This window comes from Salvelinus sp. IW2-2015, linkage group LG17, assembly GCF_002910315.2.
Source record: "Salvelinus sp. IW2-2015 linkage group LG17, ASM291031v2, whole genome shotgun sequence".
In the NCBI taxonomy this organism is placed as follows: Eukaryota; Metazoa; Chordata; class Actinopteri; order Salmoniformes; family Salmonidae; genus Salvelinus; species Salvelinus sp. IW2-2015.
The window spans coordinates 15383802-15407124 of NC_036857.1; the positions used below are offsets into that span (position 1 = coordinate 15383802).

The 23323-nt window shown below is 44.1% G+C and overlaps 1 protein-coding gene across 3 annotated transcripts in view; it reads left to right on the forward strand.

The window, feature by feature from the left end:
• Positions 1 to 12131, forward strand: part of LOC111977254 (solute carrier family 2, facilitated glucose transporter member 1) — a 33216-nt gene extending 21085 nt beyond the window's left edge. For all 3 annotated transcript variants that reach the window (XM_024006637.2, XM_024006636.2, XM_024006635.2), the window contains 9 exons: positions 392 to 487; positions 2145 to 2305; positions 5051 to 5291; positions 5483 to 5645; positions 6058 to 6245; positions 6375 to 6479; positions 6740 to 6841; positions 6966 to 7169; positions 8207 to 12131. In XM_024006637.2, coding sequence (XP_023862405.1) covers positions 410 to 487; positions 2145 to 2305; positions 5051 to 5291; positions 5483 to 5645; positions 6058 to 6245; positions 6375 to 6479; positions 6740 to 6841; positions 6966 to 7169; positions 8207 to 8410 — 1446 coding nt within the window. In that variant the 5' untranslated portion in view covers positions 392 to 409 and the 3' untranslated portion in view covers positions 8411 to 12131. The remainder of the gene's footprint in view (positions 1 to 391; positions 488 to 2144; positions 2306 to 5050; positions 5292 to 5482; positions 5646 to 6057; positions 6246 to 6374; positions 6480 to 6739; positions 6842 to 6965; positions 7170 to 8206) is intronic.
• Positions 12132 to 23323: the final 11192 nt, after the last annotated feature.

Here is a 23323-nt window from a genome sequence, read left to right on the forward strand (position 1 = left end):
TAAAACAAGGACAACTTTAGCATATTACTGTAACAGAACATTACTGATGTTCCTCAGTCCCTAAGGGGATTACACTGAACGGACCACCTGTGTCAGCCAAGTGTTACCGTAGAGTCACTATCACTTGTTAACACAGAGTCCAAGTCAGGTCTCAATTTCTTGTCCACATTTATTCCACATTTAGTCTTAGTCCCAATTCACCTGTCCTCTCCAAGTCTGAGACTTCTTAAATAAAAATCAGATTAGGCTAAATATATCCTCTCAAAGATAGTAAAAAACAACAATTACTTGTAGGCTAATGCTTTAATGCATGTGTTCTGAAGAGGATAGAGCACTTTTAGCTATTCTTTGTTAAACTGAAGAGATGTTTGTTTTTCCTCTGTGCCCACAGGGGTTGACGCTCCAGCTGATGATGGCAGTGGGAACAGCTGTGATTGGCTCGCTGCAGTTTGGCTACAACACAGGGGTCATCAATGCTCCCCAAAAGGTGAGTGAGAAGAGGCCCTGTATAGAGTTAAGTTAAGTTAATTTTTTAAAATGTTTGTGACCCTTAGAAGCCTGTTCAAATCCATTGAATGCGAAAACCGTATTCTTTCTTGACACCCCTGACTAGCTCAGCAGGTTAAGATGTTCCTCAGAGATGCATGGCGCTCATAGATCTCCTACCCAAAGGTGCCGTAATGCATGTTCCGACAGATTGCATCTCATCTCTCCAGCAGGAGCCCTGCCAGGTCAATCAAAGATGATACATCACATACATGTAGGATCTTTGACTGACGTGGTGAGACTCGCTGGTACGATGCAGTCCTTCTACTGAATTTAACACTTGGCTAAGTGAGTCTGGCAGATATACTGGAGAGACTCTGGTACTGTATGTACTTCACTCCAGCAGCTTCTTAAAGTTACTTGAGGTTTCACTGATGCCTGCTCTGTAAATAAGAATGTGTGAGTGCATGCACTTACATTTGTGTGTGTGTGTGCGGGCGTACGTACGTCACGTGTGTGATTTGGGAACGGTGTAAGGCGAACGGTGAATCCTGGAGCCTCTTCAGGACACCTGAGCACATAAGCACTGTAAATGGTTGCGGAGATTAAAGATTGCATCAGTCTGAAGGTGTGTAGGCCAGTCAGGTAGCTACTAGGATCCAAGCCTCTTTGATACTTTGTTATGCAAGGCGTGTAATTTCCTCCACGGTCTAGGGTGGAAAGTCACCATCTATTATAGCGAATTCCAGTAACTTTCCCAAAATGCCCAGGTTTTCCTGAAATCCCAGTTGGAGGATTCACAGATTTCCATCTTATTCCAGGAAGCCTCCAACTGGGAAGTTTGGGAAAGGTTTACCATTGTGATCAAATCAATTGTGGTGTGTCCATTACACCTGGCAGAGATAACAAAGATTGTTGTCAAATTCACAGGGTTTAAGGGGAGGCTAGAGGAGTAACTGAGTTGTCTGATGAAACGAGTGTCTTTTGCATCCCTCTGATTTTTTTAAAGTTGACATTGTGCACAAATATAGCATTTTAAAAGCCTGTTATATTAAATGAAGTGCCCTTCTATAAATCTCATTCAGCATTTTGACATGTCCTTCCGTGTGACTTCTAGGAACATTTTAACCCACTTAACGAAAAATATTACCATGTCATTGGATTTAGGTTCAAAGTTGGGTGGAAAAAAAGATGAAAATCACTTACCTTGATGATGACTTTCTCAAATCCAAATCAGTTTTCCACGTTGATTCAACGTCATCACATTAACTTTTTTTGTTGAAACATGCTCCAATGTTTTGTCACGATCATTTGGATAAATCATGATTTCGCAATGTTCGCATTGTTCCAATTTCGGAAGGGGTGGGGACATTTGGCACATACTTGTCCGTAACTTGCAAAGAGGGGGGTGGAGCTACCACCCTACTTCTGCTCCTCGTTCTAGTATCTTTCCCTAGAATTTAAACAAGCATCTGACTCAATTATGCAAGATTTTAGTTCTGGGAAATATCTATAATTTCACTGTATGGTTGGTAATTTACTATGAAGTGAATTGTGATGTGTGTATGATAATTATATTATTTAACGTCTCCATCAACCTTCAATGATGACTATAGTTTATGTATATTCTTCATGTGTTATGTTGTATTGTACCGTAGATCATCGAAGGCTTCCTGAATGACACGTGGAACAGCAGGTACTCTGAGCCCATCCCTACCACATCCCTGACCACCCTGTGGTCCATCTCCGTGGCCATATTCTCTGTCGGGGGCATTTTTGGCTCCTTCTCCGTGGGCCTCTTTGTCAACCGCCTGGGCAGGTAAAACTGCAGTGTTAATGTATTTTAGGCTGGTATTCACATTAAAAGGGTGTGGTAATCAGTGGTGATTTTAGCATGTAAATCTTGGTGGGGCAAACTCAACAACAAAAAATGTGATGCATGCCAGCAAAGCCCACTACACAACACAACACTAAACAATACATGAATTGCACAATAATTGTGACAAACGTTGCCCACAAACTTTTAGGGCCATAAAGCTGTCCCAACAGCAGAGTCTCAACGGCAGTCCCAACACCTTACCACTGCTACACCTGGCTATCAGCGGAGCCTTGCCTGGCAGCAAAACAGTTAATTCAGCCTCGTTTACTGCCTTTAAAAAAACATAGCTGACATGTCTGACTTGCTTAAACAAATGTGGTTTCTACTGACAATTGAGATGTACAAACTATGGCATAAGGCGATGACGAGCAGATAAGAGGCAATCCGTATTTTCGATTAAGACATTAATGAGCGAACTAGGACGGACGTAGTCAATATAACTATTTGTTCAGTATTTTGAAATGTACAGCGACAGATTCCAGAACATGGGCCGTTCTTACAGTATTGTCCCTGTACAAGTCAGAACCGTAGGATAAATGAGGCGTTTAAGCAGACAATGAAAGCTCTTACAATATTCGACGATGACATTTCTCTAAAACAGGCTATAGGCTACATGTGCACCATCACGTCAGAACAGTAGGCTGTTATGAGGGAGGAAATTGACCACATTTTTACGGTGAGGCACATGGGCTAACAGCTTACTACACAACATACATGTAACGGATGTGAAATGGCTAGCTAGTTAGCGGGTACGCGCTACTAGCGTTTCAATCAGTTACGTCACTTGCTCTGAAACCTAGAAGTAGTGTTGCACCTTGCTCTGCAAGGGCCGTGGCCTTTGTGGAGCGACGGGTAACGATGCTTCGTGGGCGACCGTTGTTGATGTGTGCAGAGGGTCCCTGGTTCGCGCCCGAAGTCGGGGCGAGGGGATGGCATAAAGTTATACTGTTACATTGGTGCCGTGACCCGGATCACTGGTTGCTGCGGAAAAGGAGGAGGTTGAAAGGGGGGTGAGTGTAACGGATGTGAAATGGCTAGCTAGTTAGCGGGTACGCGCTACTAGCGTTTCAATCAGTTACGTCACTTGCTCTAAAACCTAGAAGTAGTGTTGCACCTTGCTCTGCAAGGGCCGTGGCCTTTGTGGAGCGATGGGTAACGATGCTTCGTGGGCGACCGTTGTTGTGTGCAGAGGGTCCCTGGTTCGCGCCCGAAGTCGGGGCGAGGGGACGTACTAAAGTTATACTGTTACATACACTTAGTATTCCTTTCTTGGCTACAGTATACATATGTCCCTGGCATATTACATCATTCATGCAGCAGCATACAATACATTTTTGGACTCACTTTGTTGTGCTGTGCTCACTTGAACAGGACGGTGGCACGGCAGTCCTTCTTGTGGGCTCTATCTAGAAAGAGGTCCAAAATCCCGACTTGGAATTCCGAGTTGGTTAACCGTTATTTTAGGTATTTTCCCAGTCGGAGCTGGTTCCCAGTTGTCTTGAACTGAAGTCTGAGATTTCCCAGTTCTGAGTTTCCAGTTGATTTGAATGCAGCAGAACTGATGCTGGATTGACAGCATGGCAAATGTTTTCAAACTTTTCTGTCCCATGGCGTTACTCCTTTATTCGTGATATCCAATTGGTAGTTACAATCTTGTTTCATCGCTGCAACTCCCCTACCGACTTGGCGAAGGTCAAGAGCCAAGCAGCACTGCTTCTTGACACACTGCTCGCTTAACCCGGAAGCCAGCCACACAAATGTGTCGGAGGAAACATTTGACCTGATGGAGGTCAGCTTGCAGTAGCTCGGCTCGCCACAAGGAGTCGCTAGAGCACGATGAGACAAAGACATCCCGGCCTGCAAAACCCTCTCCTAACCCGGATGACACTGGGCCAACGGTCACTGCCGGCTGTAATACTGCCTGGGATCGAACCCCGGGCTGCAGTGGCGCCTTAGCACTTATTGGTGAATTTGCGATTTCCAACTTGTTGTGTAATGTTTATGGCCGATGAGCACCGATACGCTTTATCTATAATTTCTCTTCATATGACAAGGWTTGAAAACGATTTGCCAGTAGATTGTCGACTTGATTCATGATGATGAATGCCAGCTAAGATTTTTAAAGTATGATGTTGACATGATCAGTCCAATCAAGGCTACTGTATATATAATGTGATTTGATGTCATTTTAACTGTGGCCAATGATCTTGAGCCTTCTTGGATTGGCACTTCTAATGTAAGTCTATGGCAGCACCCAGGGGGCTTGAATTGTCTAGCTCCACCCATAGATTTTGCGGTGATGTAGTGTCCCCATGAGTGACAGAACACTGAGCCAATCACGGCGCAACTAGAGAACTGTCTGTCTCACCACCACAGAAAGCACTGAGCTAGGCTGAAACGCCTGCAAAAAAGAGACCATGTTTGTATGCRGCTTTATTAACTCAATTATTATAATTGTTTTACATTGTTTGCAAACTGATATGTGACATGTATTAATGGCAAAATAATAACATGCTAAACAGGCAAACAGGTGGGGTTCCCACCTGCCCTGAATGACGCGTCGCCACTGGTGGTAATCATGGGTCATTTCGGGGTCATTGGTCATTTCGGTTTGTTGTGCTGTCCAACAACAGTATAGCATTTTTGTTGCTTTAGGAAGTGAAGACCTCTGTGAATGATTTGCAGGAGAAACTCAATGCTCATTGCCAACGTGCTGGCGTTCATCGCCGCCGGGTTCATGGGCTTCTCCAAGCTGGCGGCGTCGTGGGAGATGCTGATTATCGGGCGCTTCATTGTGGGGCTCTACTCCGGCCTGTCCACTGGCTTCGTGCCTATGTACGTGGGGGAGATTGCGCCCACCTCGCTCCGCGGGGCACTGGGCACTCTGCACCAGCTGGGCATCGTCCTTGGCATCCTCATGGCACAGGTAGGCACTGTCCGTCGGGTGACTTTATTTTTTAAAGCTAGTGATACAGCACAATCATCTGGACAAATATGGGCTTTCCACCAACATACAGTACTCAAGTAAACTCACAACCTTACCACAGTGTATTTCCATGGTAGTTTATCTTTCATTGACAGCATAATTACAGTGTAGTTAAATATTGTTTCTTACAGGTGTTTGGGATCGAGTCGATAATGGGGAACTCCACTCTGTGGCCCTTTCTGCTGGGCTTCACATTCATCCCAGCCATGCTGCAGTGTATCCTGTTACCCTTCTGCCCCGAGAGCCCCCGCTTCCTCCTAATCAACCGCAACGAGGAGCTCAAGGCCAGAGAAGGTAAGCCTTTGACCAGCTACTGCTACACCCCTCAAACTCCACTCTGGACCTCAAAGCCAGTTCCACTGCATTTTTTCATTGTTCCCCTTTATTCAGGGACTGATTTAGACCTGGGACACCAGGTGTGTGTAATTAATTATCAGGTAGAACAGAAAACCAGCAGGCTCCAGACCTCGTAGGGTAACAGTTGAGTATCCCTGTCCTACACCCCTATTCCCACGAAAAGCAGGAGAGCTCTTGGGTGTGCTGGCTTYTGTTCCAGCCCTGCTCTAACACACCATTGAACTTATCAAGGTCCTGACCAGAAGCTTATTAATAGAATTTGGTGTGTTAGATTAAGACTGGAACAAAGGGCTTCACCTCGAGTAGCTCTCCAGGAGGGAATGGAGCTGAGTTGTGTATTTCCCTGCAGTGCTGGAGAAGCTGCGAGGCACTGAGGAGGTGGGCGCCGACATGCAGGAGATGAAGGAGGAGGCCAGGCAGATGATGAGGGAGAAGAAGGTGACCATCCTGGAGCTGTTCCGCTCGCCACTCTACCGCCAGCCCATCTTCATCGCCGTCATGCTCCAGCTCTCCCAGCAGTTGTCTGGCATCAACGCTGTGAGTGTGGGACACTCTGGGAGACACACACTGACTAGCAAATACAGACATGCTAACTCATGCACAAACACACACACACACACGCACTTCAAACTATATGGTCCACTCAATTATAACATTTTTGTGCAGGTTTTCTACTACTCCACCAGGATATTTGAGAAGGCGGGAGTCTCTCAGCCAGTCTACGCTACGATTGGTGCTGGCGTGGTCAATACAGCCTTCACTGTTGTGTCTGTAAGTCTGATAAACACTGTACAACATCCATAAACAGGAGCCCAGTCCCAGTGATCATATGAGCATCTCAACAATGAGTATTAAGATTTTTGGGTGGGAATGGAATTTATCAAATTCATTATTGTTTCCATTATAATAGATTATGAGATAAATGTATTGTCCATCTGACTGTAACAACAGAAATGTGTCTTGGAAATGAATCCACTTCCCAACTCCCACTAACACCACCATTCTTCTTCTCTTCCTCTCTCTTTATTTAGCTATTCGTCGTGGAGCGTGCTGGGCGAAGATCCCTTCACCTCACTGGGTTGCTGGGGATGGCATTCTCAGCTGTCCTGATGACAATCGCTATGGCACTACTGGTATGTATAATGGCGCAATAAAAAAACATTTAAAAAAATCACTGGATTTGCGTATATCATATTTTATGTAGACGACTACCTCAGGCAGCCTCCTCCACTGATGTTCCCCCGTGTTTTTCCTCAGGACCAGCTGCCATGGATGTCTTACGTCAGCATCGTAGCCATCTTTAGCTTTGTGGCCTTCTTTGAGATCGGCCCGGGCCCCATCCCCTGGTTCATCGTGGCTGAGCTCTTCAGCCAAGGTCCTCGGCCCTCTGCCTTTGCCGTTGCTGGATTCTCCAACTGGTCGGCTAACTTCATAGTGGGCATGACCTTCCAATACGTTGAGGTAAGAAGGAAGAAAACTCACAGATTTCTGTGTTATTGCCTTGATGGCTCTATTACATATGCATATCAATTATTACAAACCGTGTAGTTTGGGTGCTGATTGGCTGAAACAGCATTTCAGCCGTGTCTATATCCAACAATATACCACAATTATGACACAAAAATAGTTGTTTCCTATTCTTTTTATGTTGGTAACCAGTTTATAATAGCAATAAGGCACCTCGGTGTTTGTGGAATATGACATAGCCTCGTGCCTAAGAACAGCTCTTAGCCGTGGTATATTGGCCATATACCACACCCCCTCGTGCCTTATTGCTTAAATATACCACACCCCCTCTGGCCTTTTTTCTTAAATATACACAGAGTATACAAAAGATTAAGAACACCTGCTTTTCCATGACATAGACTGACCAGGTGAATCCAGGTAAAAGCTATGATCCTTTATTGATTACTTGTTACTGGTTAAATCCACTTCAATCAGTGCAGATGAAGGGGAGGAGACAGGTTAAATAAGGATTTTTAAGCCTTGAGACAGTTGTGACATTGATTGTGTATGTGTGCCATTCAGAGGGTGAATGGGCAAGACAAAAAATGTAAGTGCCTTTGAACAGGGTATGGTAGTAGGTGCCAGTCACATCTGTCTGTGTCAAGAACTGCAACGCTTCTGGATTTTTCTGTGTTTCCTGTGTGTGTCAAGAATGGTCCACCACCTAAAAGACATCCAGTCAACTTGACACAACTGTGGGAAACATTGGAGTCAACATGAGCCAGCATCCCTGTGGAAGGCTTTCAACACATTTTAGAGTCCATGTCCTGTCGAATTGAGGCTGTTCTGAGGGCAAAGGGGGGGGTGCAACTCAATATTAGGAAGGGGTTCCTAATGTTTGGTATACTCAATGTACATTGATAGTACAGTATATATTATATACCTGTAGTTTTATAATAGCCCTGATGACTTCCATTTTCAATTTGAAGTTGAAATTCAATTTATGAATGGAAAAATGTGAAAATAATGTTACTTTTCTGTCTTCTCTGTAGCAACTGTGTGGCCCCTACGTCTTCATCATCTTCACTGTGCTACTGCTGGGCTTCTTCATCTTCACTTATTTCAAGGTGCCTGAAACCAAGGGACGGTCGTTTGATGAGATCTCCGCCGGCTTCCGCCATGAGGCTGGACAGTCAGGAGAAAAGTACGCTCCTGATGAGATGAACAGCCTTGGGGGAGCCGACTCTCAACTCTAAGCTCAACGACAACACTCCCAACCTCCTTCAATACTACTGATAGACTGGGGGGCAACATATGCCTGGGCTTTTCTAGTGTAGGGACGAGTGCCACTCCTATAGGCCTTCAGAGTCCCACCTCTCCTGCTCTCTGTGGTAAACTGATGACTGCAGTATGCATGGGGTTCCAGGAGGGGAGGGATGAAACTGCGAATTCACAATAGAGATGTATAGAGATAGCAACGTTGTATGTTTCATTATGGCGTCTGACAGCATGGGCAGCACCATTGAGGCCATCTCCATTTTACATCTCTATAGTATTGAGACATCTCACAGGCAAATTTTTTCATGTCTGATTGGGTGGTGCAAACGGGGGAGAGGGGAATAAGTAGACCAGAGCCAGCTATCATAAAAGGGCATTTATGAGACATCTTCATTATCTTGTTGGTTTAAATCCTCATCAGCCTGAAAGGGAAAATAGCTCTTCATCCTCTTTTGGTCTCTACCTGCAGCTTAAAAGGGCTGACTAGGTTGCTATTAAGATAACAAAGTGAAACACTGAATTAAACAATGCTTTCCATTCCACTTATCCAATACTTAATATCACCACAAACTATGCAGACACATTCTCAATTCCAACTGTTCATCCACAATTTACTCCAGCAAACTCTGACAATAAAAACAAAACCCCCCGACCAATCTTATTGACAAAAGGTTATAACAAGGCACCATATCCCTGACCTAGCCGAGATATTGAATGTCAATATTTTACTTATTTGTGTCTTGGCTCTTCTGTTACTGAGGAGCAATATGAACTATCTTTGCTAAAGCATTCTATTTACACCATTAGAAATTAATTAATTATGAAGCCAACTCTATTCATGGATGTTTGTGATTATATATCCCTCAAATATTTTCTTTATTAAGTGAAGTGTTATATTGTATCTTCATATATGACTCTGGTAGGACCTAATGCTTGTAATGGAATACCAACAGCAATAATGTATTTTTAATCTCTTTATTTAATGAATTAACTTAATTTAAGTTTTACAATAGTCTTGATCTTTGCACAAAACCTTACTGTGACTAAGTGGGACTTAGTAGTTTCAGCACACCATTCCCTGAAAATAACCTTACATTTCCTCAACCACAGTCCATTGGCATAATAATACTGCACATTTGGTATGAAATGAAATGTCAAACTATACTAGCAACAGTGGTGTAGTGGAGTTACCAGCTTTTTTTGCCCAACAGTTTACCATGCATGGTCTTGTCCAAATTGTTGAACTAGATCACATTTTATTAAAAAACTTTTATTTTTTATTCTCTCAACACAATTGATTTATATTCAACAATAAAATGGAAACTTTCAAATTATATTGCATAATTAGATCATGTCAACTAACCAGGCCTATCAAGTGTATTATTGAACTATATAACATTTCTGTATCTGCCCTTTGATCTGTTTAACAAATTGTAGCTGTTGTTTATCCTCAATGTTACTTTTGGAATATGCATTTAAATAACTCAGCAAAAAAAGAAATGTCTTCTCACTGTCAACTGCATTTATTTTCAGCAAACTTAATGTGTAAATATTTGTATGAACATAACAAGATTCAACAACTGAGACATAAACTGAACAAGTTCCACAGATATGTGACTAACAGAAATGGAATAATGTGTCCCTGAACAAAGGGGGTATCAAAAGTAACAGTCAGTATCTGGTGTGGCCACCAGCTGCATTAAGTACTGGAGTGCATCTCCTCCTCATGGACTGCACCAGATTTGCCAGTTTTTTTTTTTCTTCTCTGTGAGATGTTACCCCACTCTTCCACCAATGCACCTGCAAGTTCCCAGACATTTCTGGGGGGGAATGGCCCTAGCCCTCACCCTCCGATCCAACAGGTCCCAGACGTGCTCAATGGGATTGAGATCCGGGCTCTTCGCTGGCCATGGCAGAACACTGACACTCCTGTCTTGCAGGAAATCACGCACAGAACGAGCAGCATGGCTGGTGGCATTGTCATGTCAGGATGAGCCTGCAGGGAGGGTACCACATGAGGGAGGAGTTCTTCCCTGTAACGCACAGCGTTGAGATTGCCTGCAATGACAACAAGCTCAGTCCGATGATGCTGTGACACACCGCCCCAGGTCATGACGGACCTTCCACCTCCAAATCGATCCCGCTGCAGAGTATAGGCCTCGATGTAATGCTCATTCCTTCGACAATAAACGCAAATCCGACCATCACCCCTGGTGAGACAAAACCGCGACACATCAGTGAAGAGCACTTTTTGCCAGTTCTGTCTGGTCCAGACGTTGTTGCCGGTGATGTCTGGTGAGGACCTACAAGCCCTCAGTCCAGCCTCTCTCAGCCTATTGCGGACAGTCTGAGCACTGATGGAGGGATTGTGCGTTCCTGGTGTAACTCAGACAGTTGTTGCTATCCTGTACTTGTCCCGTAGGTGTGATGTTCGACTGTACAGATCCTGTGCAGGTGTTGTTACACGTGGTCTGCCACTGCGAGGACGACCAGCTGTCCGTCCTGTCTCCCTGCAGCGCTGTCTTAGGCGGCTCATAGTACAGACATTTATTGCCCTGGCCACATCTGCGGTCCTCCTTGCAGCATGCCTAACCACGTTCACGCAGATGAGCAGGGACCCTGGGCATCTTTCTTTTGGTGTTTTTCAGAGTTAGTAGAAAGGCCTCTTTAGTGTCCTAATTTTTCATAACTGTGCCCTTAATTGCCTACCGTCTGTAAGATGTTAGTGTCTTAATGACCGTTCCACAGGTGCATGTTCATTAATTGTTTATGGTTCATTGAACAAGCATGGGAAACAGTGTTTAAACCCTTTATAATGAAGATCTGTGAAGTTATTTGGATTTTTACGAATGATCTTTGAAAGACAGGGTCCTGAAAAAGGGACGTTTTCTTTTTTTGCTGAGTTTATAATAATACAATGGGGTGTTCACAGGGTAACCTTTTCAAATGAAATATTGAGCAATAAAACCTTTTTATTACGGTATTTTCTATCATCTATACACCGAAGACTAAGTTCCAACATTAATAAGTAGGACAATGATATCAGTAAATGTGAATATATATATATACTTTTACTAGCAAATGTTACATACACTCCACTTGTATTTTAGAGGGTGACTGCTTTGTGACTACAAATGGGGATTTGTAGTGTGTCCTCTGATTTTCAGAAGTATAGCTACTGTAGTCTTTCAGTCATCTGAGGCAAAACATTTAGGAATTTATTGATTTTTATCCTTGTCTTTGATCAATACAATGTATAATAATTTCCCTACTTGTTTCAAGCTGTGTGTGTCCGTGCATGCATGCAATTGTGTCCCTCTCTCTCTCTCTCTTGTGTGTTCTCGTGTACACACCACAAGTCACTAGCCTAGTGACTTTTCTGTAGTGTTGAATGAACACTTCCTGTAAATAACATAAAATATAAATAACTGTAGTTGTAATCCCAAGTAAGCTCTAACTTGTCAATTACAGAGTGGGGACATATATYATTTTCTAAAACAAATAATTTATTTGTGAGCTGTACAAATGTATTGTAAAATAAAATCTGTGTGTTGTGCCTAGGGGGTGGGGGTGTAGATTTTTAGCTTTTTTATGTAAAAACAATGTGCCAAGACTGCTATATTCACAGTTTTTCCCCTTTTTTATGAGATATTGTATCGTAGCTGGATATTTGTCTCAATAAAAACAAGCTGCACCCAGGGAACCATGTTCATGGTTGTCTTTTCTGTTATTTTTCTGTTCAACACATTTAAACAGAGTTGAAAGTTTTCCAAATAATATCATATAAAACTATTTTTGCTGTACAATTTTGCCATATCTTTACCACATCAAATCAAATTTTATTGGTCACACACATGGTTAGCAGATGTTAATGCGAGTGTAGCGAAAGGTTCCGACCATGCAGTAATATCTAACAATTTCACAACTACTTTATACACACAAGTGTAAAGGAATGAATAAGAATATGTACTGTGGCGTACAGCAGGTCAGCCACCAGGGGGAGACTCGTCGAGGCCTGGTGACAGACGGAGTATACATCACGAGGCGATGGCTCCATCTGCTGGATGTGCCAGGACTAATTGGGAGTTGGTGAGTAATCAAGGGCTGATTGCTCACCAGCTGCACAAGTCTCATAAAGCTGCCAGAAGGGCAGCACACAGGAGGAGACTGGGGGCAGAAAGGACTCCTGTATAGTTGGGGACGGTTACAGAGGTAACAGGAGTGAGTTCAGTTTTTGATCCCCACAGGATACAGCAAGACCCAGAGCCCAGAAGACGGTATCCCGGAGAGGGTCTCATGGGGGAGACCTTCTCTTTTTGAACTATTATTTTTAATAAACACATTTGAAACTGAGCTAATCCTACTCTGTCCGTGTCTGATCTGTGTTAATGTTTTGACCCAATCCTCTGGTCTGCCACAGTACAGATAAATATACGGATGAGCGATGGCCAAACAGCATAGGCAAGATGCAGTAGATGGTATAGAGTACAGTATATACATATGAGATGAGTAATATAGGGTATGTAAACATTATATAAAGTGGCATTGTTTAAAGTGACTAGTGATACATTTATTACATCCAATTTGTAATTATTAAAGTGGCTAGAGATTTGAGTCGGTATGTTGGCAGCAGCCACTCAATGTTAGTGATTGCTGTCTGATGGCCTTGAGATAGCTGTCTCTCGGTCCCAGCTTTGATGCACCTGTACTGACCTCGCCTTCTGGATGATAGCGAGGTGAACAGGCAGTGGCTTGGGTGGTTGTTGTCCTTGATGATCTTTTTGGCGGTGTAGGTGTCCTGGAGGGCAGGTAGTTTGCCCCCGGTGATGCGTTGTGCAGACATCACTACCCTCTGGAGAGCCTTACGGTTGTGGGCGGAGCAGTTGCCGTACCAGGCGGTGATACAGCCCAACAGGATGCTCTCGATTGTGCATCTGTAAAAGTTTGTGAGTGTTTTTGGTGACAAGCCAAATTTCTTCAGCCTCCTGAGTTTGAAGAGGCGCTGTTGCGCCTTCTTCACCCCGCTGTCTGTGTGGGTGGACCATTTCAGTTTGTTCATTATGTGTACGCCGAGGAACTTAAAACTTTCCACCTACTCCACTACTGTCCCGTTGATGTTGATAGGGGGGTGATCCCTCTGCTGTTTCCTGAAGTCCACGATCATCTCCTTTGTTTTGTTGATGTTGAGTGTGAGGTTATATCCTGACACCATACTCCGAGGGCCCTCACCTCCTCCCTGTAGGCCGTCTCGTCGTTGTTGTTAATCAAGCCTACCACTGTAGTGTCGTCTGCAAACTTGATGATTGAGTTGGAGGCGTGCATGGCCACGCAGTCATGGGTGAACAGGGAGTACAGGAGAGGGCTGAGAACGCACCCTTGTGCGGGGTGGAGATGTTGTTTCCTACCCTCACCACCTGGGGGCGTCCTGTCAGAAAGTCCAGGACCCAGTTGCACAGGGCGGGGTCGAGACCCAGGGTCTCGAGCTTAATGACGAGTTTGGAGGGTACTATGATGTTAAATGCTGAGCTGTAATCAATGAACAGCATTCTTACATAGGTATTCCTCTTGTCCAGATGTGTTAGGGCAGTGTGCAGTGTGATTGCGATTCCGCCGTCTGTGGACCTATTGGGGCGGTACGCAAATTGGAGTGGGTCTAGGGTGTCAGGTAGGGTGGAGGTGATATGATCCTTGACTAGTCTCTCAAAGCACTTCATGATGACGGAAGTGAGTGCTACGGGGCGATAGTCGTTTAGCTCAGTTACCTTCACTTTCTTGGGAACAGGAACAATGGCCCTCTTGAAGCATGTGGGAACAGCAGACTGGGATAAGAATTGATTGAATATGTCCGTAAACACAACAGCCAGCTGGTCTGCGCATGCTCTGAGGACGCGGCTAGGGATGCCGTCTGGACCGGCAGCCTTGCGAGGGTTAACACGTTTAAATGTTTTACTCAAGTTGGCTGCCGTGAAGGAGAGCCCGCAGGTTTTGGTAGCGGGCTGTGTCGGTGGCACTGTATTGTCCTCAAAGCGAGCAAAGAAGTTGTTTAGTTTGTCTGGGAGCAAGACATCGGGGTCCGCGACGAGGCTGGTTTTCTTTTTGTAGTCCGTGATTGACTGTAGACCCTGCCACACACCTCTCGTGTCTGAGCCGTTGAATTGCGACTCTACTTTGTCTCTATACTGACGCTTAGCTTGTTTGATTGCGTTGCGGAGGGAATAGCTACACTCTTTGTATTCGGTCATGTTTCCGGTCACCTTTCCCTGATTAAAAGCAGTGATTCGCGCTTTCAGTTTTGCGCGAATGCTGCCATCAATCCACGGCTTCTGGTTGGGGAAGGTTTTAATGGTCGCGGTGGGTACAACATCATCGATGCACTTGCTAATAAACTCGCTCACCGAATCAGCGTATACATCAATGTTGTTGTTCGACGCTATCCGGAACATATCCCAGTCCACGTGATCGAAGCAATCTTGACGCGTGGAATCAGATTGGTCGGACCAGCATTGAACAGACCTGAGCACGGGCGTTTCCTGTTTTAGTTTCTGTCGATAGGCTGGGAGCAAAAAAAGTGGTCGTGGTCAGATTTGCCGAAAGGAGGGTGAGGGAGGGCTTTGTATGCGTCGCGGAAGTTAGAGTAACAATGGTCCAGAATTCTTCCAGCCTGAGTCACGCATTCGATATGCTGATAAAATTTAGGGAGCCTTTTCAGATTAGCCTTGTTAAAATCCCCAGCTACAATAAATGCAGCCTCAGGATATGTCGTTTCCAGTTTACATAGAGTCCAATGAAGTTCTTTCAGGGACGTCGAGGTGTCTGCTTGGGGGGGATATACAAAACTGTGATTATAATCAAAGAGAATTCTCTTGGTAGATAATGTGGTCGGCATTTGATTGTAAGGAATTATAGGTCAGGTGAACAAAAGGACAGTTCCTGTTGTTATGATCACACCACGACTCGTTAATCATAAGGTATACACCCCCACCCTCCTTCTTACCAGAGAGATGTTTGTTTCCGTCGGCGCGATCAGTGAAGAAACCAGACCGACTCTGATAACGTATCCCGAGTGAGCCATGTTTCCGTGAAACAGAGAATGTTACAATCTCTGATGTCTCTCTGGAAGGCAACCCATGCTCGGATTTCGTCTTCCTTGTTGTCAAGAGACTAGACATTGGCAAGTAGTATTCTCGGGAGTTGTGGGCGATGTGCCTGTCTACGGAGCCTGACCAGAAGACCGCTCTGTCTGCCCCTTCTACGGCACCGTTGTTTTGGGTCGCCTGCTGGGATCCGATCCATTGACCTCGGTGGTGGACCAAACAGAGGATCTGCTTCGGGAAAGTCGTATTCCTGGTCATAATGTTGGTAAGTTGACGTTGCTCTTATATCCAATTGTTCCTCCCGGCTGTATGTAATAAGACTTAAGATTTCCTGGGGTAACAGTGTAAGAAATAATACATAAAAAAACTAAATACTGCATAGTTTCCTAAGAACGCGAAGCATAGATTAAGGACGATCCAACTTGTAGTAACCTGGTATATATATTTTAAGTATTATGTTTATAAATAGATCGCAGTATCACCTCAATATGGAGTTTGCTTTCCGCTATCTCTAGCCCTTAAAATGTCTGCCATATAACTGTGCTCAAGTGAAGCCTCAGGTAGCTTACGCCAGGTGCATTCCTGTAATGTTATTTTTAAGTTACAATTAAATACTAAAAAGGTACTTACGTGTCCGAAGTCATCGATCCAAGAAGCATCCTAAGATACTAATATACGCTACAAAAGCATGTGGACACCCCTTCAAATGAGTGGATTCGGCTATTTCCACCAAGTCAGTTCATCAAATTTCTGCCCTGCTAGAGCTGCCCTGGTCAACTGTAAGTGCTGTTAATGTGACGTGGAAACGTCTAGGAGCAACAACGGCTCAGCCGCCAAGTAGTAGGCCACACAAGATCAACAAGAGCTTAGTGCGTAAAAATCATCTGTCTTCTGACGCTCATTGGATATGGCAGGGCTTGCAAACTATTACAGACCACAAAGGGAAGCACAGCCGCGAGCTGCCCAGTGACATGAGCCTACTAAAACGAGTTAAATTACTTCTATGCTCGCTTCGAGGCAAGCAACACTGAAACATGCATGAGAGCATCAGATGCTCCGGATGATTGTGTGATCACACTCTCCTTAGCCGATGTGAGTAAGGCCTTTAAACAGGTCAACATTCACAAGGCCGCAGGGCCAGACAGATTACCAGGACGTGTACTCCGAGCATGCGCTGACCAACAGGCAGGTGTCTTCACTGACATTTTCAACCTGTTCCTGACTGAGTCTGCAATACCAACATGTTTCAAGCAGACCACCATAGTCCCATGCCCAAGAACACTAAGGTAACCTGTCTAAATGACTACCGACCCATAGCACTCACATCTGTAGCCAGGAAGTGCTTTGAAAGGCTGGTCATGACTCACATCAACATCATTATCCCAGAAACCCTAGACGCACTCCAATTTCCATAACGCCCCAACAGATCCACAGATAATGCTATATCTATTGCACTCCACACCATCCTTTCCCACCTAGACAAAATGAACACCTACGTGAGAATGCTATTCATTGACTACAGCTCAGCGTTCAACACCATAGGGCCCTCAAAGCTCATCACTAAGCTAAGGACCCTGGGATTAAACTCCTCCCTCTGCAACTGGATACTAGACTTCCTGATGGGCCGCCCCCAGGTGGTAAGGGTAGGTAACAACACATCTGCCACACTGATCCTCAACACGGGGGCCCCTCAGGGGTACGTGCTCAGTCCCCTCCTGCACTCCCTGTTCACTCATGACTGCATGGCCAAGCACGACTCCAACACCATCATTGCGTTTGCCGACGACACAACAGTGGTAGGCCTGATCGCAGACAACGATGAGACAGCCTATAGGGAGAAGGTCGGAGACCTGGCCGTGTGGTGCCAGGATAACAACCTCTCCCTCAATATGATCAAGACAAAGGAGATGATTGTGAACTACAGGAAAAGGAGGAGCGAGTACGCCCCCATTCTCATTGACGGGGTTGTAGTGGAGCAGGTTGAGAGCTTCAAGTTCCTTGGTGTCCACATCACCAACAAACTTTCATGGTGCAAACACATCAAGACAGTCGTGAAGAGGGCACGACAAAGCATAGTCCCTCTCAGGAGAAAGAAAAGATTTGGCAAGAGTCCTAAGATCCTCAAAAAGTTCTACAACTGCACCATCGAGAGCATCCTGACTGGTTGCATCACCGCCTGGTATGGCAACTGCTCGGACTCCGATGGCCCAGTACATCACTGGGGCCAAGTTTCCTGCCATCCAGGACCTCTATACCAGGCGGTGTCAGAGGAAGGCCCTAAAAATTGTCAAAAGACTCCAGCCACCTAGTCATAGACTGTTCTCTCTGCAACCTCACGGCAAGCGGTACCGGAGCGCCAAGTCTAGGCCCAAAAGGCTTTTTAACAGCTTCTACTCCCAAGCAATAAAACTCCTGAACAGCTAATCAAATGGCTACCCAGACTATTTACATTGTCGTCGTCCCCCCCTCCACCCCACACTCTCTGGTTATTATCTGTGCATAGTCACTTTAACTCTACCTACATGTACATATTACCTCAATTACCTCGACTAACCTGTGCCCCCGCACATTGACTCTGTACCGGTACCGTCTGTATATAGCCCTGCTACTGTTATTTTACTGCTGCTCTTTAACTATTTGTTATTTTTATTTTTTACTTAAGACTTATTTTTCTTAAAACTGCATTGTTGGTTAAGTGCTTGTAAGTAAGCATTTCACTGTAAGGTCTACCTGTTGTATTCAGCGCATGTGACAAATAACATTTGATTGGATTTGACACGCATTACAGAGCTGAAATCCTATCGCTTCCTCCCTAACCTCTCAGCTCCACTGCATCAACTGTTAAGGAAGGGTGTGGCCTGGAAATGGTCAGAAATACAGGAAGAAGCTTTTGCTACGTCTGAAATCAGCAGAAGTACTGGGGCACAACTCAGCAGACAGACCTCATCTTATCGTGTGACGCCTCATCGTATGGTGTGGGGGCGGTTCTATCACACCAGATGGAGAATGGAGCACAACATTCACTATTGTGACCGACCATAAGCCTCTGAGCTCTATGTTCCATGAACAAAAGCCAGTACCACAAATGGTATTTCCAAGAGTTCATCGTTGGGCTTTGTGGCTCAGGGCCTACAAGTACAGAATAATCTACAAGCCAGGTACATACCATGGGAACGCTGATGCTCAAGTAGACTGCCCGTTCCAGAAATCATCGCTCAGGAAGGAGAAAATTAGCAAGTCTTGATGATCGATGTGTTGGATGATGCACCGGTGAACACAGAACAAATCAGGCAATGGACTTTAAAGGATGTAACGCTATCACAAGTGCATGAATTTATCCTGAAAGGATGGCCTACAGTGACAGAGCTTTAGATAACGCCTTACTACRCTCGCCGCTTGGCCTTGAGTGTTCGAGATGGGTGTGTACGTACTATGGGGTTCAAGAGTAGTTATCCCACCATAAGGGTGGGGTATGCTACTGTAGTTGTTGCACTGGTCGCATCCAGGTACGTCGAGAATGAAAGGCCAAGCGAGGTGGCCAAAGATGGACAAGTACGTGGAAAATGAGGTCAGCCTGTGTACAGATTGTCAGAGTAACAGGAAGTCACCCCCCACCGTGCCATTACATCCATGGAAATGGCCAGGAAAACCATGAACACGACTACATTTGGACTACGCTGAATCCTTCCTAGGAAAAATATTCCTTAAGTGGATGAATGTTACCCCATGAGCACATCACCATCGCACGCTATGATTGAGAAGTTGAGATAAAGCTTCAGTGTCATGGGATTGTTATCCAATATGGCGAATTTGAGATAAAGCATCAGTGTCATGGGATTGTTATCCAAGATGGCGTAGCAGTCAGACGTCTTTGTCTTGTCCCATGTGTATATATCTTTTTCTTCGCGTTCTTTTTAATATTTTTCCTAAACCTCAACTTCAAAATACTCTCCTGAAACCCGCCTCACCCAATGTGGTGTGGATCTGTTTTTTTGTTGTTGTTTTTTTACTAAAGTATTTCAATTTACCTCCGAACTGGAATACCTCAACTGAAGCTAGCTAGCTAACTAGCTACCAGCTATCAATCAGCTAACCACTGCTAGCGGTCATCAGCTAACCTTTAGCTCGGAAAGCTCTCGCCAGTTCGTACAACGCGCTTCAAACCAGAGCATACCAGACCTATTTTTCTCTCAATATCCCCGAATTCCTACCACAAACTCTGAACCTTTTCATCTGGATCATCACAGCTAGCTAACCACAACCCGGGTTGACTACTCCTGGCTAACGTTTCCGTCCCGGAGCTAGCACCAACTAGCCTGGGGCTAGCCCATGCTAGACTCCCGGCTCATCTCCCGGCTCACTCCTGGGCTACAATATCCAGACCCTTTCTACTGCCGATACGGGGCACGGAACCCCATCGATCCTCTACGACTGGAATACCGACATAATCTGCCGAGGATTCCATCAGGCCCCTCAGGCGCGACGCCGGCTGAAGTCCCATTCTGCTAACCTGCTAGGCCTACTAGCTACCTAGAGCTACTTGGAACCCTACTAACTCCAAGACAGGTCTATCGACGTCACCGCACGAAGAGGCAAAAACAGACTTACCCCCAGAATTTGGGTTTAATATTTTTTATGGAAAAGTTTGATCCTACTGATATATGGAGAGAGAGGTTTCCGGCCGACAGATCATTCACTTGGAGTAGCAAAACAGGTTCCAGACAATCGAGAATAGATTTTTGACTTATATCCAAATGTATTGATAGTGAGTGTGTTACTACAAATATTTGTACTACTCCCCTCACAGATCATAGGGCCATTTACATTGATATCAAAATATTTACCCCTGATACTAACCTTGGCAGAGCATCCTACTGGAAGCTAAATAGCTCATTATTAAATAATGATATAGTTAAATTTGAGGTTAAAGATCTGCTCTCACACTTTTGGGAAAGGGCTTGTGAAGAAAAATCTTATTGCAAGAACTGGGAGCTCTATAAATTTGAGGTGTCCAAATACTTAAAAAAATATGGTAGTAATCTTGCTAAGACCAGAAGAGCTGAGGAGGAAAAGGTGATCATTAAGATAACTTCCCTTTCTCAGAGGTCCCCAGCCGGCCTCTCGGGGGAGGAGAAGATGGAACTAATTAAGTTACAAAATAAACTGGATAATATATATAGATTAAAAGCAGAAGCATGGATGGGGGTGTGGTGGTGTGGGGGTGTTTTGCTGGTGACACTGTCTATGATTTATTTAGAAGTCAAGGCACACTTAACCAGCATGGCTACCACAGCATTCTGCAGCAATACGCCATCCCATCTGGTTTGGGCTTAGTGGGACTATCAGTTGTTTTTCAACAGGACATATTTTCACGCTAACTGGCTAAAGTTGACTAGCTCGCTAGCTAGCTACCTACTTCCAGACACAAATGAGAGAACACCTCACTGACCATTTTACTCGCCGTAGCAGAGCTGGTTATTCACTTCATGAATATTAGGCATACAGGGCATGCTACTGTGCAAATGCACATTTATTATCTGCAGTTGATTGAATCGTGGATTGAATAATGACAAAATGAAAACATGTTTTTAGAAATTGTTGCTAATTTCTTGAAAATGAAATACAGAAATATTAATATCATAATTACATAAGTATTCACACCCCTGAGTCAATACTTTGGCAGCGATTACAGCCGTGAGTCTTTCTGGGGTCAGTCTCTAAGAGCTTTCCACACCTTGATTGGGAAACACTTGCCTATTATTCTTTTTTAAATTCTTCAAGCTCTGTCAAATTGGTTGTTGATAATTGTTAGACAACCATTTTCAGGTCTTTACATAGATTTTCAAGTAGATTTAAGTCAAAACTGTAACTCAGCCACTCAGGAACATTTACTGTCTTCTTGGTAAGCAACTCCAGTGTAGATTTGGCCTTGTTTTATGTTATTGTCCTGCTGAAAGGTGCATCTTCCTCTAGGATTTTGCCTTTGCTTAGCTCCATTCCGTTTATTTTTTATCCTGAAAAACTCCCCAGTCCTGAACGATTACAAGCATAACCATGACATGATGTAGCCACCACAATGCTTGAAAATATGGAGAGGTACTCAGTAATGAGTTTTATTGGATTTGCCCCAAACATTCCACTTTGTGTTCAGGACAAAAAGTGAATTGCTTTGCCGCATTCTTTTGCAGTATTAGTTTAGTGCATGTTTTGGAATATTTGTATTCTGTACAGGCTTCCTTCTTTTCCCTCTGTTAATTAGGTTAGTATTGTTGAGTAACTACAATGTTGTTGATCCATCCTCAGTTTTCTTATATCACAGCCTTTAAACTCTGTAACTGTTTCAAAGTCACCATTGGCCTCATGGTGAAATCCCTGAGCGGTTTCCTTCCTCCCCGGCAACTGAGTTAGTAAGGACGCCTGTATCTTTGTAATGACTGTGTGAATTGATACACCATCCAAAGTGTAATTATTAACTTCACCATGCTTAAAGGAATATTCAATGTTAGATTTTTTTCATTTGACCCATCTACCAATAGGTGCCCTTTGCGAGGCATTGGAAAACCTCCCTGGTCTTTGTGGTTGAATCTGTGTTCGAAATTCACTGCTCGACTGAGGGACCTTACAGATCATTGTATGTGTGGGGTACAAAGATGAGGTAGTCATTCAAAAACCATGTTGAACACTATTATTGCACACAGTTAGTCAAATCAAATATTATTAGTCACATGCGCCGAATACCTTATAGTGAAATGCTTCCTTACAAGCCCCCAACCAAAAGTGCTGTTTCACAAAATATAGATAAGAATGAGATAAAAGTAACAAGTATACCAGGCAGTGATGCAATCAGCCAGGATGCTCTTGATGGTGCAGCAGTATAACCTTTTGAGGATCTGAGGACCCATGCCAAATCTTTTCAGTCTCCTGCGGGGGAATAGGTTTTGTCGTGCCCGCTTCACGACTGTCTTGGTGTGCTTGGACCATGTTAGTTTGTTGGTGATGTGGCAACCAAGGAACTTGAAGCTCTCAACCTGCTCCCCTGCAGCCCCGTCGATGAGAATGGGGGTGTGCTCGGTCCATGCAACTTATTATGTGACTTGTTAATCACATTTTTACTCCGGAACTTAATTAGGCTTGCCATAACAAAGGGGTTGAATACTCATTTTTAAACCTCCAATATGTAACTTTTTGGGAGACCTGACAAAATTCACATAGAAATGTGATTTATAGAAATGTCATTCTCATTGAAAGCAAGTCTAAGGAATGGTAGATTTGTTCTATGCGCGCAATTTCTATGCTTGCCGGTTTTTACTTACGGGTTTTGTACACTAGCTTCAAACAGTTTGAAAATACAATATTTTTGGTAATGAAAAGATATTTCACAGCGGTTTAGACAGTGATTCTCTACACTATACTTGCTTGTTTTGTCACATAAACTGAAATTAGGCAAACTATTTGAATTTTAGCATTCAGGAAATGGCAGAGATTTCTACATAGTGAATCTTTAATTAATTTGTTTAAAAAAATCTAAAAACCTAATTCCACTTTGATGTTATGGGTTATTGTGTGTAGGCAAGTGACAAAAAAAATTGAAATTTAATCAATTTTAAATTCAGGCTGTAACACAAAATGTGAAAACTTTCTATAGTTACTGTACATTTTTGCTGATAGCTGCTTTTTTAGGGCAATGACTGTGATATGTGGTTGTCATGCCTACATTAGTTGACTGTAAATCACTCTCAGGTTTGGGTAGGTTACTTTCTAAGTGTAATCCCTTATAGTTAGTTACCTGTTCAAAAC